Below are 16,183 nucleotides of genomic sequence, written 5' to 3'. Positions count from 1 at the left end.
TTGGAAGTACCTGTAGAGAACCCACGCAGGTATAGGGAGAATATGCAAACTCCACACAGAAAGGCCCCAGGCCCGGGGACCATGAAAAGACATAAAAAGTAATAGTATATGAAGGCATAAAAATGTCATACTATATTATGACATAAAAAGTCATAGAATAGCAAGGCAAAAAAAGTCATACAATAATAAGGCAAGAAAAAAAGTGATACTATAGTGAGGCAAAGAAAAAATGTCATAGTATAATAAGGCATAAAATGCCAAAAAAACATCATAGTATAGTAAGGCATAAAAACGTCATTGTATAATAAGGCACAAAATATTATAAAAATGTCACAGTTTAGCAAGGCAAAAAAACATCAAACAACATAGTATAGTAAGGCATGGAAACCTCAAAAAACATCATAGAATAGTAAGGCATAAAAACATGATAGTATAGTAGTAGTAGTAAAAACGCTATAGTATAGTATAGCATAAAACCATCATACAAAAGTAAGTCGTAACGTCATAGTATAATAACGCATAAAAATGTCAAAAATATCATAGTATAGTAAGGCATAAAAACGTCATTGTATGATAAGGGATAAAATATTATAAAAATGTCACAGTATAGTAAAGCAAAAAAACCTCAAAAAACATCATAGTATAGTAAGGCATGGAAACCTCAAAAAACATCATACAATAGTAAGTCATAAAAACGTCATAGTATAATGAGGCATTAAATGTCATAAAAACGTCATAGTATAGTATGGCATAAAATGTCATAAAAAAGTCATAGTATAGTGAGGCAAGAAAACATCAAAAATATCATAGTAAAGTAAGGCATAAAATATCATACAAACGTCACAGTATAGTAAGGCATAAAAACATTATAGTATAGTAAGGTATGAAAAAGTCATACTGTACCGTAGTATGGCATAAAGAAAGTCATATTATAGTAAGTTATAAAGTCATAGTATAGTAAGGCAAAAAAAAGTCATAGTATAATAAGTCATAAAAAGTCATAGTATAAGAATGGATAAAAAGACCATAGTATAATATGGCACAAAAACGTCATGCGACAGTAAGTCGAAATGTCATAGTATAGTATGGAATAAAAGGGCAAAAGTATAGTATTGCATAAAACCATCATACAAAAGTAAGTCATAATGTCATAGTATAGTATGGCATAAAATGCCAAAAAAACATCATAGTATAGTAAGGCATAAAAACGTCATTTTATAATAAGGCACAAAATATTATAAAAATGTCACAGTTTAGCAAGGCAAAAAAACATCAAACATCATAGTATAGTAAGGCATGGAAACCTCAAAAAACATCATACAATAGTAAGGCATAAAAACATGATAGTACAGTATAAGTAGTAAAAACGCTATAGTATAGCATAAAACCATCATACAAAAGTAAGTCATAACGTCATAGTATAATAAGGCATAAAATGTCGTAAAAACATCATAGAATAGTAAGTCATAAAAACGTCATAGTATAATAAGGGATAAAATATTATAAAAATGTCACAGTATAGCAAAACAAAAAAACATCAAAAAACATCATAGTATAGTAAGTCATAAAAACGTCATAGTATAATGTGGCATTAAATGTCATAAAAAAAATCATAGTATAGTATGGCATAAAATGTCATAAAAAAGTCATAGTATAGTAAGGCATGGAAACTTCAAAAAACATCATACAATAGTAAGGCATAAAAACGTCATAGTATAATGAGGCATTAAATGTCATAAAAACGTCATAGAATAGTATGGCATAAAGTGTCATAAAAAAGTCATAGTATAGTGAGGCAAGAAAACGTCAAAAATATCATAGTATAGTAAGGCATAAAATATCATACAAATGTCATAGTATAGTAAGGCATAAAAACATTATAGTATAATGAGGCATTAAATGTCATAAAAATGTCATAGTATAGTGTGGCATAAAATGTCATAAAAACGTAATAGTGTAGTAAGGCATAAAAATGTCATTGTATAATAAGGCATAAAATATCATAAAAATGTCATAGTATAGCAAGGCAAAAAATGTCAATAAACATCATAGTATAGTAAGGCATGGAAACCTCAAAAAACATCATAGAATAGTAAGTCATAAAAACGTCATAGTATAATGAGGCATTAAATGTCATAAAAATGTCATAGTATAGTGTGGCATAAAATGTCATAAAAACGTCATAGTGTAGTAAGGCATAAAAACGTCATTGTTTAATAAGGCATAAAATATCATAAAAGTGTCATAGTATAGCAAGGCAAAAAACGTCAATAAACATCATAGTATAGTAAGGCATGGAAACCTCAAAAAACATCATACAATAGTAAGGCATAAAAACATGATAGTACAGTATAAGTAGTAAAAACGCTATAGTATAGCATAAAACCATCATACAAAAGTAAGTCATAACGTCATAGTATAATAAGGCATAAAATGTCATAAAAACATCATTGTATAGTAAGGCATAAAAAAATCATAGTATAGTATGGCATAAAATGTCATAAAAAAGTCATAGTATAGAAGGCATGGAAACCTCAAAAAACATCATATTATAGTAAGTCATAAAAACGTCATAGTATAATGAGGCATTAAATGTCATAAAAACATCATAGTATAATAAGGCATAAAATGCCAAAAAAACATCATAGTATAGTAAGGCATAAAAACGTCATTGTATAATAAGGCACAAAATATTATAAAAATGTCACAGTTTAGCAAGGCAAAAAAACATCAAACAACATAGTATAGTAAGGCATGGAAACCTCAAAAAACATCATAGAATAGTAAGGCATAAAAACATGATAGTATAGTAGTAGTAGTAAAAACGCTATAGTATAGTATAGCATAAAACCATCATACAAAAGTAAGTCGTAACGTCATAGTATAATAACGCATAAAATGTCAAAAATATCATAGTATAGTAAGGCATAAAAACGTCATTGTATGATAAGGGATAAAATATTATAAAAATGTCACAGTATAGTAAAGCAAAAAAACCTCAAAAAACATCATAGTATAGTAAGGCATGGAAACCTCAAAAAACATCATACAATAGTAAGTCATAAAAACGTCATAGTATAATGAGGCATTAAATGTCATAAAAACGTCATAGTATAGTATGGCATAAAATGTCATAAAAAAGTCATAGTATAGTGAGGCAAGAAAACATCAAAAATATCATAGTAAAGTAAGGCATAAAATATCATACAAACGTCATAGTATAGTAAGGCATAAAAACATTATAGTATAGTAAGGTATGAAAAAGTCATACTGTACTGTAGTATGGCATAGAGAAAGTCATATTATAGTAAGTTATAAAGTCATAGTATAGGAAGGCAAAAAAAAACATCATAGTATAGTTAAGCATGAAAACGTCAAAAAACATCATAGTAAAGTAAGGCATAAAAACATAAAAAAATATCAAAGTAAATTAAGGCATGGAAAACTCAAAAAACATCATACAACAATAAGGCATAAAAACGTCATAGTATAATGAGGCATTAAATGTCATAAAAACGTCATAGTATAATGAGGCATTAAATGTCATAAAAACGTCATAGTATAGTATGGCAAAAAAGTGCCAAAAAAGGTCATTGTATAGTATGGCATAAAATATCATAAAAATGCCATAGTATATTGCGGCATAAAGTTATAACATAGTCATAGTATAGTAAGTAAAAAAAAACGCCATAGTGTAGTAAGGCATAAAAACGCTATAGTTTAGTATGGCATGAAACTATCATACAAAAGTAAGTCATAAAGTCATCATATAGTATGGCAAAAAACATCAAAAAACATCATAGTATAGTAAGTCATAAAAACGTCATAGTATAATGAGGCATTAAATGTCATAAAAACATCATAGTATAGTATGGCATAAAATGTCATAAAAAAGTCATAGTATAGTAAGGCATGGAAACCTCAAAAAACATCATAGAATAGTAAGTCATAAAAACGTCATAGTATAATGAGGCATTAAATGTCATAAAAATGTCATAGTATAGTGTGGCATAAAATGTCATAAAAATGTCATAGTGTAGTAAGGCATAAAAACGTCATTGTATAATAAGGCATAAAATATCATAAAAATTTCATAATGTAGCAAGGCAAAAAACGTCAATAAACATCATAGTATAGTAAGGCATGGAAACCTCAAAAAACATCATAGAATAGTAAGTCATAAAAACGTCATAGTATAATGAGGCATTAAATGTCATAAAAACGTCATTGTATAATAAGGCATAAAATATCATAAAGTGTCATAGTATAGCAAGGCAAAAAACGTCAATAAACATCATAGTATAGTAAGGCATGGAAACCTCAAAAAACATCATACAATAGTAAGGCATAAAAACATGATAGTACAGTAGAAGTAGTAAAAACGCTATAGTATAGTATAGCATAAAACCATCATACAAAAGTAAGTCATAACGTCATAGTATGATAAGGCATAAAATGTCATAAAAACATCATTGTATAGTAAGGCATAAAAAAATCATAGTATAGTATGGCATAAAATGTCATAAAAAAGTCATAGTTTAGTAAGGCATGGAAACCTCAAAAAACATCATAGTATAGTAAGTCATAAAAACGTCATAGTATAATGAGGCATTAAATGTCATAAAAAAATCATAGTATAGTATGGCATAAAATGTCATAAAAAAGTCATAGTATAGAAGGCATGGAAACCTCAAAAAACATCATATTATAGTAAGTCATAAAAACGTCATAGTATAATGAGGCATTAAATGTCATAAAAACATCATAGTATAGTATGGCATAAAATGTCATAAAAAAGTCATAGTATAGTAAGGCATAAAAACATTATAGTATAGTAAGGTATGAAAAAGTCATACTGTACTGTAGTATGGCATAGAGAAAGTCATATTATAGTAAGTTGTAAAGTCATAGTATAGGAAGGCAAAAAAAAAACATCATAGTATAGTTAAGCATGAAAACGTCAAAAAACATCATAGTAAAGTAAGGCATAATAACATAAAAAAATATCAAAGTAAATTAAGGAATGGAAAACTCAAAAAACATCATACAACAATAAGGCATAAAAACGTCATAGTATAATGAGGCATTAAATGTCATAAAAACGTCATAGTATAATGAGGCATTAAATGTCATAAAAACGTCATAGTATAGTATGGCAAAAAAGTGCCAAAAAAGGTCATTGTATAGTAGGGCATAAAATATCATAAAAATGTCATAGTATATTGCGGTATAAAGTTATAACATAGTCATAGTATAGTAAGTCATAAAAAAAACGCCATAGTGTAGTAAGGCATAAAAACGCTATAGTTTAGTATGGCATGAAATTATCATACAAAAGTAAGTCATAAAGTCATCATATAGTATGGCAAAAAACATCAAAAAACATCATAGTATAGTAAGTCATAAAAACGTCATAGTATAATGAGGCATTAAATGTCATAAAAACATCATAGTATAGTATGGCATAAAATGTCATAAAAAGTCATAGTATAGTAAGGCATGGAAACCTCAAAAAACATCATAGAATAGTAAGTCATAAAAACGTCATAGTATAATGAGGCATTAAATGTCATAAAAATGTCATAGTATAGTGTGGCATAAAATGTCATAAAAACGTCATAGTGTAGTAAGGCATAAAAACGTCATTGTATAATAAGGCATAAAATATCATAAAAATGTCATAGTATAGCAAGGCAAAAACGTCAATAAACATCATAGTATAGTAAGGCATGGAAACCTCAAAAAACATCATAGAATAGTAAGTCATAAAAACGTCATAGTATAATGAGGCATTAAATGTCATAAAAATGTCATAGTATAGTGTGGCATAAAATGTCATAAAAACGTCATAGTGTAGTAAGGCATAAAAACGTCATTGTATAATAAGGCATAAAATATCATAAAAGTGTCATAGTATAGCAAGGCAAAAAACATCAATAAACATCATAGTATAGTAAGGCATGGAAACCTCAAAAAACATCATACAATAGTAAGGCATAAAAACATGATAGTACAGTATAAGTAGTAAAAACGCTATAGTATAGTATAGCATAAAACCATCATACAAAAGTAAGTCATAACGTCATAGTATAATAAGGCATAAAATGTCATAAAAACATCATTGTATAGTAAGGCATAAAAAAATCATAGTATAGTATGGCATAAAATGTCATAAAAAAGTCATAGTATAGTAAGGCATGGAAACCTCAAAAAACATCATAGTATAGTAAGTCATAAAAACGTCATAGTATAATGAGGCATTAAATGTCATAAAAACATCATAGTATAGTATGGCATAAAATGTCATAAAAAAGTCATAGTATAGTAAGGCATAAAAACATTATAGTATAGTAAGGTATGAAAAAGTCATACTGTACTGTAGTATGGCATAGAGAAAGTCATATTATAGTAAGTTATAAAGTCATAGTATAGGAAGGCAAAAAAAAAACATCATAGTATAGTTAAGCATGAAAATGTCAAAAAACATCGTAGTAAAGTAAGGCATAAAAACATAAAAAAATATCAAAGTAAATTAAGGCATGGAAAACTCAAAAAACATCATACAACAATAAGGCATAAAAACACATAGTATAATGAGGCATTAAATGTCATAAAAACGTCATAGTATAGTATGGCAAAAAAGTGCCAAAAAAGGTCATTGTATAGTAGGGCATAAAATATCATAAAAATGTCGTAGTATATTGCGGTATAAAGTTATAACATAGTCATAATATAGTAAGTCATAAAAAAAACGCCATAGTGTAGTAAGGCATAAAAACGCTATAGTATAGTATAGCATAAAACCATCATACAAAAGTAAGTCATAACGTCATAGTATAATAAGGCATAAAATGTCAAAAATATCATAGTATAGTAAGGCATAAAAACGTCATTGTATAATAAGGGATAAAATATTATAAAAATGTCACAGTATAGCAAAGCAAAAAAACATCAAAAAACATCATAGTATAGTAAGTCATAAAAACGTCATAGTATAATGAGGAATTAAATGTCATAAAAAAATCATAGTATAGTATGGCATAAAATGTCATAAAAAAGTCATAGTATAGTAAGGCATGGAAACCTCCAAAAACATCATACAATAGTAAGTCATAAAAACGTCATAGTATAATGAGGCATTAAATGTCATAAAAAAGTCATAGTATAGTGAGGCAAGAAAACGTCAAAAATATCATAGTATAGTAAGGCATAAAAACATTATAGTATAGTAAGGTATGAAAAAGTCATACTGTACCGTAGTATGGCATAAACAAAGTCATATTATAGTAAGTTATAAAGTCATAGTATAGTAAAGCAAAAAAAAAAGTCATAGTATAATAAGTCATAAAAAGTCATAGTATAAGAAGGGATAAAAAGACCATAGTATAGTATGGCATAAAACCATCATACAAAAGTAAGTCATAACGTCATAGTATAATAAGGCATAAAATGTCATAAAAACATTATTGTATAGTAAGGCATAAAAACGTCAATGTATAATAAGGGATAAAATATTATAAAAATGTCACAGTATAGCAAGACAAAAAAACATCAAAAACATCATAGTATAGTAAGGCATGGAAACCTCAAAAAACATCATAGAATGTAAGTCATAAAAACGTCATAGTATAATGAGGCATTAAATGTCATAAAAACGTCATAGTATAGTATGGCATAAAATGTCATAAAAAAGTCATAGTATAGTAAGGCATAAAAACGTCATTTTATAATAGGGGATAAAATATTATAAAAATGTCACAGTATAGCATGGCAAAAAAACATCAAAAAACATCACAGTATAGTAAGGCATGGAAACCTCAAAAAACATCATAGAATAGTAAGTCATAAAAACGTCATAGTATAATGAGGCATTAAATGTCATAAAAATGTCATAGTATAGTGTGGCATAAAATGTCAAAAAAAGTCATAGTATAGTAAGGCATAAAAACATTATAGTATAGTAAGGTATGAAAAAGTCATACTGTACTGCATAAAGACATCACAGTATAGTAAGGCATGGAAACCTCAAAAAACATCATAGAATAGTAAGTCATAAAAACGTCATAGTATAATGAGGCATTAAATGTCATAAAAACGTCATAGTATAGTATGGCAAAAAGTGCCAAAAAAGTCATTGTATAGTAGGGCATAAAATATCATAAAAATGTCATAGTATATTGCGCTATAAAGTTATTATATACTCATAGTATAGTAAGTCATAAAAAAAACGCCATAGTGTAGTAAGGCATAAAAACGCTATAGTTTAGTTTGGCATGAAACCATCATACAAAAGTAAGTCATAAAGTCATCATATAGTATGGCATAAAATTCCAAAAAACATCAAGGTATAGTAAGGCATAAAAACGTCATAGTTTATTGATGCATAAAAACATGCATCAAATGTCATAGTAGAGTAAGGCATAAAAAATCATGGTATAATAAGGCATTAAATGTCATAAAAATGTCATAGTATAGTATGGCATAAAATGCCAAAAAAAAAGTCATAGTATAGTAAGGCATAAAAGCGTTAAAAAACATCATGGTATAATTAGGCATAAAAACATCAAAAAACATCATCGTACAGTAATGCATGAAAACGACACACTATACTAAGGCATAAAATCCCCAAAAAAAGTCATAGTATAGTAAGGCATAAAAACATTATAGTATAGTAAGGCATAAAAAGGTCATTGTATAATAAGGCCCAAAGTATTATAAAAATGTCACAGTTTAGCAAGGCAAAAAAACATCAAACAACATCAAGGTATAGTAAGGCATAAAAACGTCATAGTTTAGTGATGCATAAAAACATGCATCAAACGTCATAGTAGAGTAAGGCATAAAAAAATCATAGTATAATAAGGCATCAAATGTCATAAAAATGTCATAGTATAGAAATATATATAAAAAGGCTAAAGTATAGTATGGCATAAAACCATCATACAAAAGTAAGTCATAACGTCGTAGTATAATAAGGGATAAAATGTCATAAAAATGTCACAGTATAGCAAGGCAAAAAAAACATCAAAAAACATTATAGTATAGTAAGGCATGGAAACCTCAAAAAACATCATAGAATAGTAAGTCATAAAAACGTCATAGTGTAATGAGGCATTAAATGTCATAAAAACGTCATAGTATAGTAAGGCATAAAAACGACATAGTATAGAATTGCAAAAATGCCAAAAAGACATCATAGTATAGTAAGGCATAAAAATGTGAACAAAAGTCACTGTATAGTAAGGCATAAAAACGTCATAGTATAGTAAGGCATAAAAACGTCATAGTATATTGATGCATAAAGTTATAATATAGTCATAGTTTAGTAAGGCATAAAAAGGCTATAGTATAGTAAGGTATGAAATAATCATACTATACTGTAGTATGGCATAAAGAAAGTCATATTATAGTAAGTTATAAAGTCATAGTATAGTAAGGCAAAAAAAAAGGTCATAGTATAGTAAGTCATAAAAAGTCTTATTATAGTAAGGCATAAAAACCTCCCAGTATAGTATGGCATAAAAAGTCATAGTATATTGAGGCACAAAAAAGTCATAGTACAGCAAGGAATAAAAACGCCATAGGATAGTATGGTATAAAAAGTCATAGTATAGTAAGTCATAAAGAAAATACCACAATATAGTAAGGCATAAAAATGTCATACTATATTGAGGCATAAAAATGTCATATTATAGTAAGGTAGACAATGTCATAGTATAGTAACGCATAAAAAACATCTTAGTATAGTATGGCATTGAAAGTCATAGTATAGTATCGCATAAAAATGTCATAATATATTAAGGCATGAAAAAGTCATAGTACAGTCAGGCATAGAGAAAGTCATAGTATAGTAAGTCAGTAAAACATCATAGTATAGTGAGTCATAAAAAATAATGGTGTAACAGGTAGCCGTAGGACCCAATTGCAGCACACAGACAGACTGGCTCAGTTCTCAAAGGGTTTTATTGCTAAACATAGTAAACACACAGCAAAGCAGGTCAGAAAGTACAGTTCAGTTCCAGGCAACCGTACCGTTGGGGGGCAGGCTGGAGACATAGTCAGGGACAGAAGACAGGTGGGTTTACCAGGATGTAGACGGAGCTGGCAGGTCTGAGACAAATGAAGTCAACAACAGGAATACAGTCCAGTGAAGAATGCTGGAAAGTCTTGCAGAGAAGGCGAAGAACAATCTGGCAAAGAGTAAATGAACTGGAGGGGCTTATATACTAGCTTGATGAGTGGCACACAGGTGAGCTGAGTTGGCTGATAAGATGGGTGTGGCTGGCAGGTACAGTGGAGCAGAGAAGGGGTGAGTGGAAAAGTACCGGGAGCTCAGGTGAACAATGGAGCAGAACTGTGACACATAGTATAGTAACGCATGAAAAAGTCTTGGTATAGTAAGGCAAAAATAACTCATAACATAGTAAGTCATAAAAATACATAGTACAATAAGGGATAAAAACAACATAGTATAGTATGACATAAAAATGTCATACAACAATAAGTCATAAAGCCATAGTATAGGAAGGCATAAAATGTCATAATATAGTCAGGCATAACAAAGTCATACTATAGTAAAGCATAAAAAAGTCATAGTATGGCAAGGCACCTAAATGTGATAGTATAGTAAGGCATAAAAATGAATAGTATAGAAAGGCATAAAAACATCATAGAAACTGGAGAGGACCCACTCAGGCAGAGGGAGAACATATAAATATAACGCATAAGTCCATCTTGAACAATACCAACCATCCTCTCCACAACATTCTGGCAGGACAGAGAAGCAGCTACAGCAGCAAACGTGTCATCTCACTGCGCTGCAGAACAGAGAGGTTCAGGAGATCCTTTGTTCCCACTGCTATCATATAACAACTCACCCAAAGGAAGAAGACTCATTTAATTATTATTGTTTATTTATTATTATCTTATATATTAATATATATATAATATATATAATATTCTTATATATATTTATTTATATTATTTTTATTATCCTCTATATATATATTATATATTATTTAAATATATCTATCAAACTCCACACAGAAAGGCACCATGCCATCCCATAAAAAAGACATAGTCCAGTAAGGCATAAAAGAATCATAGCAAAGCATAAAAATCCTAGTATTCATGATGACATTTTCATGGGATTTTTTGACCAAAAATTCAACTCATACTCTGATATATCCATAATTTTATGTTTACTCCTTCTAGCAACCTGATTGCTAGCCTACAGAAGACAGAAGCCAGGGTTAACTTGCTTGTTAACACAAGCTAACATTGTTAAATAACTTCAGTTGACATTTTTCTGGTGACGTTAGCTAAATAAAGTATCTATCTATCTATCTATATATCTATCTATCTATCAGTGTGATGTTCTCACATTATGTGAGCCTTCAGATAGCCTCTTCGAGGGCACATTCGAATGATCTAATATGACTTCACTCCAAACATAGTGCGAACAAGCTCACTCAAATATTCATGGGGACAATTCGTTCTTCCCAAAAATATTGGTAGGGACATGTCCCTACTGTCCATATGCAAATCTACACCCTTGATATAAAGTAATTAAAACCAGGTGCAACTACCAACCAACCAACCAACCAACTACACTTGTACAATGCTGCACACACATTGATGCATCCGTCTGTATAATAATATATCAGTTAGGAGACATTTTACTGCAGAACTAGCACTTGTTCTTTTGATCCTTCGAGGGCATTTTGTTGTAAATACTTCTATACTTTTACTCAAAGGTTGTTGATATTTCTTTTTGCAGGCAGCACAACTTGTTTTTGTAACTAATCTTTTTTAAAAGAGGCATTTTTAAACCCTTCATCATCATTCAATCATTTCATTTTCATGATACATTTTTAAATTATGTTTTTCTTGGTTTTATTGCTTCAAAATAAAGTGCATCATAATTTTTTGTGAATAAATAATCAAGTTCAAGAAAGCAGTTCAATATATCATAATGCAATGATGCCTCAGTAGCTCTCTCTCACGCTCTCTTTTGTCTTTCTCAGCAGCAGCAGGAAACCAGAAAAGTCTGACTTATTACAGGAAATGTGTGGTGTTTTAGAGTTTTAGAACTTCTATTTGAAATCTGTTGCACTTTCCACACAATACCATTGGTGTCTATTTATGAGTAAACTGTGTGTATAACCTGCATCACCTTTAATGGAGCTCACCTAATAAGTCTAATAAGTCACAACTTTCCTGCTGAAAATGTGTCTTTAAAATGAGTGTAAGTTATTACCTGGTATCTAACAGAAAAACACTGGTGGGTTTATAAAACTTCACAAGTATATTATTTTTGAAAAAGCTTTTTGCATACAGAAGTAAAAGCATGAGTCAAAAACACACAATCTAATAAGTTGCATTTTCTTTCCACGCCAAAGTGAAACATACAAATTTCAATACATTAAGAATTTACAAGAAGCAGTTTCAGTGTTCGCTGACACCGAAAGTAAGTCGTGCAAAGTCTGAAAATTATTTTAGAAATGAAAACAGGTAAGTAGTACTCATGTAGCCACATCCTGTTTTGAGCTGAGCAGACACCAACAGGGTGTAGAGTTTTGTAGAGCAAAACTCTTGAGAAACGTGACAGATGTGCTCTTTAAATGTGAGAGTGACTCTCATGTATTTCAAGTCACAATAGTCTAATTTCAAAATTCAAGGTGCTACATGAATACAGCCACTGCATTTCAAGCTGTTCTGATTAATGCTTATCACACTCTTTGATTGTGGCACAAGAAAAAAAATCTGTTTTTTATTCAAGTTAGTAGGATATATAATTTCATCTTTTATACATTACAATTTGATGCATACATTCATTCAAACAATTTCTCAAAGGAAGAATATCTTACATTTTTATAATGCTTTTGTGCCAAACAGTGAGCCAAGCTAACCTTAAAGGCTTAGGACCTTTTTGGGTAGACTTTTACATTGACAAATGTCAAGTGCAACAATGTCCGCCTTTCCCTGTGTCTCCATTAAAGCAAATAGGTAAAGGGTTAACCCAACCTTTAAGTGTGTGTAAACACTTCAGAGTCTCAGAGCATGAAAACCCTTGTCTATCCTCAGCATGAAGTAGAGACAAGGAGCATGTGAACAGCAAGTCACTGAGTGTTTGTTCCCATCTCCTCCTCTTCAACTGATCGTTGGAGTCCAGGAATTAACTTGAGTATGTGTTTGCGAACACTGACTCGCCTGCCTTTCCTGGGCAGGGTACCAAACAAGGAGGAGATCCTTGTTTCCTCCCAGGAAGGAGAGAGGGAGCTGCTGCTGCCGGCAAAACTGGAGCTGCTGGAGCGGCTGAGGGGCTGGTGATGAGGGCTTGAGCTCGAAGAAAACCTCCTGGAGCTGTCCTGTGAGGGAAAATCTCTGGGGAAGAAGCAGCTGTCGTCTGTGGTGCTTGTTGTGCTGCAGGGGCCGGGTGAGCACAGATCCCCAAACACACTGGCCTGGTCACTGTCATCTGTCATCACACTCCTGTAGCTACTGTCACTGGAAAAACGCCGGCCAAGGTGTCGGCTTGTGGGGGAGCTCAAAGAGGAGTCCATGGAGAGGTGGAAGGTGCTGTCGTTCAAGTTACCTGAAATCATAAAGTCCCTGTTAGTAAAAGCTCCTGGAAGTCAAGATGTTTGAAACAGGAAGTTCGTCAGTAGCTTCTACTGTATGTTTATTTCTCAGGGGAACTCCTTCATCTAACTTATCTGGAGTTTACACTTGAATTCACAGCATTGGCAGTTTGGCTTTAGAGAGACGACAATGGCTGTGAGAAAGGAAGTGCTGTGGTCTGACAGCTGAGCAGACACTCACCTCGCATCAGGCGTTTTTCCTGTAATGTGAGCGCTTGCAGCTCCACCAGTTTCTCTCGTAGTGATTGCTGTATTGGCGGAAAAAAAAACACAATGTTACACTGTTATACTGTCAGTAGATTTTTTTTTTTCAGCTGATGCATTCACAACATTCACCTACAAATACAATATGTCAGGCTGAGATATAGCAGTAGGTCATCCTGTAATTCAGTATAGTGTCGCAGTTTTGCTCATAGGTTGCAGTATGTGAACAGCAAACATGGGCAGGGTTAAGAGAGACACACCTTAAGCGCATTCATCCTCTTCTCCAGCTCTATCTGCTTCACTACATTCCCACACACAGTCTCCATCCTGGAATCACAGAATATCAGACATTACACACCAGCAAACACTGCTATAATACTATTGTTATTTCTTTATATGCTGTTGTGCTTTGTTGTGCCAGCAGATCACTCACTTTAGACTGTTGGTTGATTCTCTTATCAAATCAAGTATGTGCTGATGAGATGATCCTTCGATGCTCACCCCGTTGATTGTGATGATAACATCCCCTACAATAAATGATGATGCAAAAAAGGAAATGATCAATAACGAGAAGATAAGATTGCTTTGCATTGCATTTGTGTCTGTGTTTTTGTGGGTGGGCGGCTAGAACAGTTTACATGTGTGTCAAGAGATATATCTGTCAATCTATGTACAACAGAAAGGTGCGATAGGGTCTGGTGCGTTTGTACGTGTATGAAAGCCTGTGTAGCACACATATAGGGTCGGGAGGATGTGCGTGGTTCACCTGCGGTCAGGCCAGCATTCTCAGCTGCACTGTCGTCCTGCACTTTACTCACAAATGTGCACATCTCCACAGCAGAGCTGTTCCTCTGCTGCAGGCCATAGGTCTGCAACAAAAGACAATTTGGTCACAAAAAGTGGCAAAACAATACTTTTCTACAAAAAAAGCTTAAACAGTTTTTAAACACATTAAAATTATTCTAAAATTAAAGCTTAAAAAACATGACAGAAAATCATCTTAATCCATCTTAATGTTTATAAAAATGTTTTGAGGCTTACCTGAATTTCGAAACCAAATGTTTCATTGTCTTGCTTTTCCAGTACAATTGTGGTCCTGTGCAAAAGAGAAGAAAAAGACATCAAATAAATACATTCTGTCTATGTATATTATTCCTTTCAATTAAAAAAAATCTATTGCAAAAAAGCAAAATGCTATATATAGTCTTTTACATGTAGTAAAGCTAAATGAGAAATTGCACATCAGATTTGACAGATTTACCTTTGTGGGTCAGAGTAATCAACCAGTGAGTTGGAGTGGGTTAGTTTGGGCTGCAAAAGGAGAAATGCAGAGTTCCTCTTTAAAACAATAAAATGGAATTAAGTTTTAAATATGTGGTTCAATGTGAGAACATGTTGATCCTATAGTGTTACATAACTCAGAAGATTAAAATTGTTAAAAGGCTTTTGGCCAGTTGCAGCAAGTTGCTGTATTTTTTCTGCACAGTTTGTGGTAAATCAGTAAACTGCTTCTCATTATAAAATAATATTCTATGAGAAAAATCTAGCTCTAAGCTTTCTGTTATGTAAGTGTTTTATGGTATTTGACTTAAATTGCAGAGGTGTAACTATTTACACTATATACGGTTTATTCTAATCATATCTTACACTTGAGTTACTGTCTTACCTTGCACACTCTCGGCAGAGAGCTTGTGTTCTGCCGGTGGCGATCACTGCTCCCCCTCAGTGAGCGCCGGGAAAATAGAGAACTTTTCTTCCTGTGAGTATTATCCAGAATGTAATTTTCTTGGATGCCCTGGCATTGAAGTCCATTGAAATTCATGGTGGATTGCATGGTAGAGTAGTCCTCAAAGCAGCATAATGTCCTGCTGCAGCAGCTCTTCAGTGACTGTGTGGCCCTGCCCTGCTGTGCAGCCAAAAGTAAAATGTGTCAAAGCGGAAATCCACATCATGTGATTAAGGTGGAACCTGAATTTGCAGATCACAGCCTAACAAACCCACTTTCCTGTTCACCTCTTTTAACTCTTTGTTCTTTTTCTTGAGAAGGGTTGGTCTGCTGTTTTGAAAAGAAAAGGAGGGAGAATGTTTAAGCTGCACAATTCCCCTTCAAACAGTCCCTTTCCCTTTTTGCAGTCTTAGCAATTTGATTTATGGTCTGTCAGAAATCAGCAATGCATGAGAAACTGCCACCTCATACCTCCACCAGCACCTGCTTCCAGCCTGTCTCACTCTCAGTTTCTCAGTGGGATAAGCTTCAGTCTGATCCTGAGTCCTGTGCTCTGCCAAGCAGGGAGACTTGTCTTATGAAGACAGACAAAAGGTTGATTTAGCCCGGG

At 32.2% G+C, this 16,183-nt stretch overlaps 1 protein-coding gene across 2 annotated transcripts; it reads right to left on the bottom strand.

Moving 5' to 3' along the window:
• Positions 1-9,977: 9,977 nt before the first annotated feature.
• Positions 9,978-15,757, bottom strand: cytip (cytohesin 1 interacting protein). 2 transcript variants are annotated; one of them, XR_008829046.1, is made up of 9 exons: positions 15,514-15,757; positions 15,109-15,158; positions 14,889-14,943; positions 14,614-14,716; positions 14,281-14,374; positions 14,108-14,174; positions 13,825-13,891; positions 12,870-13,597; positions 9,978-10,354 (listed from the first exon to the last, which is right to left on the bottom strand). XR_008829046.1 is itself a non-coding variant. In XM_056389618.1 (8 exons), exons 1-8 carry the CDS (start codon positions 15,679-15,681, stop codon positions 13,122-13,124), a joined length of 1,080 nt encoding a protein of 359 aa, XP_056245593.1. In that variant the 5' UTR covers positions 15,682-15,757; the 3' UTR covers positions 12,371-13,121. The 2 variants fall into 2 exon arrangements, 1 of the variants encoding a protein (XP_056245593.1); XM_056389618.1 differs by lacking the exon at positions 9,978-10,354 and having other exon boundaries at positions 12,371-13,597.
• Positions 15,758-16,183: the final 426 nt, after the last annotated feature.

The sequence above is a fragment of the Seriola aureovittata genome, chromosome 11 (genome assembly GCF_021018895.1).
Source record: "Seriola aureovittata isolate HTS-2021-v1 ecotype China chromosome 11, ASM2101889v1, whole genome shotgun sequence".
Lineage (NCBI taxonomy): Eukaryota > Metazoa > Chordata > Actinopteri > Carangiformes > Carangidae > Seriola > Seriola aureovittata.
This window is presented reverse-complemented; position numbering and strand designations above follow the sequence as displayed.